At 61.4% G+C, this 2,318-nt stretch overlaps 1 protein-coding gene across 1 annotated transcript; it reads left to right on the forward strand.

The window, feature by feature from the left end:
* The first annotated feature begins 797 nt into the window (after window positions 1–797).
* On the forward strand, window positions 798–2,311 carry SOX2 (SRY-box 2). Its single transcript, XM_027887954.1, has one exon. The coding sequence runs from the start codon at window positions 1,329–1,331 to the stop codon at window positions 2,274–2,276; it is 948 nt and encodes a 315-aa protein (XP_027743755.1). The 5' UTR covers window positions 798–1,328; the 3' UTR covers window positions 2,277–2,311.
* The last annotated feature ends 7 nt before the right edge of the window (window positions 2,312–2,318 follow it).

Here is a 2,318-nt window from a genome sequence, read left to right on the forward strand (position 1 = left end):
TAGCCGGGGCTTTGTGCGGCCCGTGTAGTGACAACAAGGGAAACAAAACTACCTATTTGTAGCGCCGGCCGTCCCGCCCCCCCCTGCTCACCCCCCCGGGCCGAGCCCACCCAGTGCCGCCCGCGCCCCGCGGTGTGCTCGGGGTGGCGGCGCCGCCGGGCCGGGGCTGTGAGCGGTACGGGGCGAGCGCCGCACCCCTCCCCGGCCCCTGCTGAGGGGTCCCGGCCGCGCTTTGTGTTCTGCGGGGACGGCGTGTGAGGGACCCGTGTTTGCACTACACAACCCCGTCCGCCGAGGCCGGAGGTTGCGGGGAGAGCTTGGCGCTCGGAGCGGGGCCCGGGGGATGGCCGGGAGGTGGGCACAGCCTCTGCCCGGGCTGTGCGGGGCGGGCTCGGCTCCCCGGCGGCGGAAGGCAGCGGGGCCCGGCCGGGGACGCGGCTCCCAAGGGGACCCCGCGGCGCTCGGCCTGGACGGGGCGAGCACAGGGCCCCTTCAGCCAGGCGGCCCCTCCGCCCCGGGGGGCGCTGGCAGAGAGGGGGTGGGGGCCGGGGGAAGCCGTTCCGCATCCCCCCCCGGCCTTCTCCCAGCCCCAAGCCAACACCAACTTAAAGGCGGAAAAAAAAAAAAAAAAAAAAAGGAAAAAAAAAAAAAACCACCACGTAGCAACAATGCTGTTTACCCACTTCCTCCAAAAGGCGTGTGTGACCTGTTGCTGGAAGGGGAGATACAAAGGCTCGCAGTGGCCGCCCGGGCCGCCCCCGGGCCCGCCTCCCCGCCGAGCCGTCCCGGCGCGCCCAGCCCCCGCCCCGTTTCATGCAAAACCAGGGGAAGAGACTTGTCCTCAGTGGCGGAGCCGCCGAGCGCTGATTGGCCGGGGCGAACGCATTTATTGCCTGACAAGCCCCCATCACATGGATGGTTGTCTATTAACTTGTTCAAAAAAGTATCAGGAGTTGTCAAGGCAGAGAGAGAGAGTGTGTGTGTTTGCAAAAGGGGGTAAAGTAGTTTGCTGGCTCTTTAAGACCGAGGTGGAGAGAGAGAGAGAGAGAGAGAGAGAGAGAGCGGCAGGCAGAGAAAAGGGAAAAAGGAGGAAGAAGTTTTTTAAAATCAAGGCTCCGGCGGTAATAATAGCAGTTATTAGCATTATTAATCCATCAGCGAAGAGGAAGATCCTGATCTTGATCCAAGTGTGGTTTTGGGGAGTCCCCCTCCCCCCTTTCCTACCCCTCCCTAGGAAAAAAAAAAAAAAAAAAAGTCCGGCTTGGGACTCCGCTGCGGCTGCTCCTCGTTTCTCTGCTCAAGGCTGGTTCCAGGCAAAAGTAGTTTGAATGTACAACATGATGGAAACCGAGCTGAAACCTCCCGCCCCCCAGCAAACTTCGGGGGGAGGCACAGGCAACTCCAACTCGGCCGCCAACAACCAGAAGAACAGCCCGGACCGGGTCAAGCGCCCGATGAACGCGTTCATGGTGTGGTCCCGCGGGCAGCGACGGAAAATGGCCCAGGAGAACCCGAAGATGCACAACTCCGAGATCAGCAAGCGGCTCGGGGCGGAGTGGAAACTTTTATCCGAGGCGGAAAAGAGACCCTTCATTGACGAAGCCAAGCGGCTCAGAGCTCTGCATATGAAGGAGCACCCGGATTATAAATACCGACCCCGGAGGAAAACCAAGACCCTCATGAAGAAGGATAAGTACACGTTGCCGGGGGGCTTGCTGGCACCGGGCACCAATACCATGACGACTGGGGTAGGGGTTGGGGCCACCTTGGGAGCTGGGGTGAACCAGAGGATGGACAGTTACGCGCACATGAACGGCTGGACCAACGGAGGCTATGGGATGATGCAAGAGCAGCTCGGCTACCCGCAGCACCCGGGCTTGAACGCGCACAACGCGGCGCAGATGCAGCCCATGCACCGCTACGACGTGAGCGCCCTGCAGTACAACTCCATGACCAGCTCGCAGACTTACATGAACGGATCGCCTACCTACAGCATGTCCTATTCCCAGCAAGGGACCCCGGGCATGGCCCTGGGCTCCATGGGCTCGGTGGTCAAGACGGAATCCAGCTCCAGTCCCCCCGTAGTCACTTCCTCGTCTCATTCAAGGGCTCCTTGCCAAGCTGGGGACCTTCGGGACATGATCAGCATGTATCTACCAGGTGCTGAAGTACCAGAACCAGCTGCCCCAAGCAGACTTCATATGTCCCAACACTACCAGAGTGCACCTGTTCCTGGCACAGCCATTAATGGCACACTCCCTCTATCACATATGTAAGACAAAGGGGCCGGGGAGGGCGGGGAGGGGAGGGGGGGGGGC

Source organism: Empidonax traillii, unplaced genomic scaffold (assembly GCF_003031625.1).
Source record: "Empidonax traillii isolate 1590-97213 ecotype Southwest subspecies unplaced genomic scaffold, ASM303162v1 scaffold226:size936269, whole genome shotgun sequence".
Lineage (NCBI taxonomy): Eukaryota > Metazoa > Chordata > Aves > Passeriformes > Tyrannidae > Empidonax > Empidonax traillii.

Coding starts and splice junctions, on each gene's coding strand:
- SOX2 (XM_027887954.1), top strand. CDS start 1,329: ATGTACAACATGATGGAAACCGAGCTGAAACCTCCCGCCCCCCAGCAA.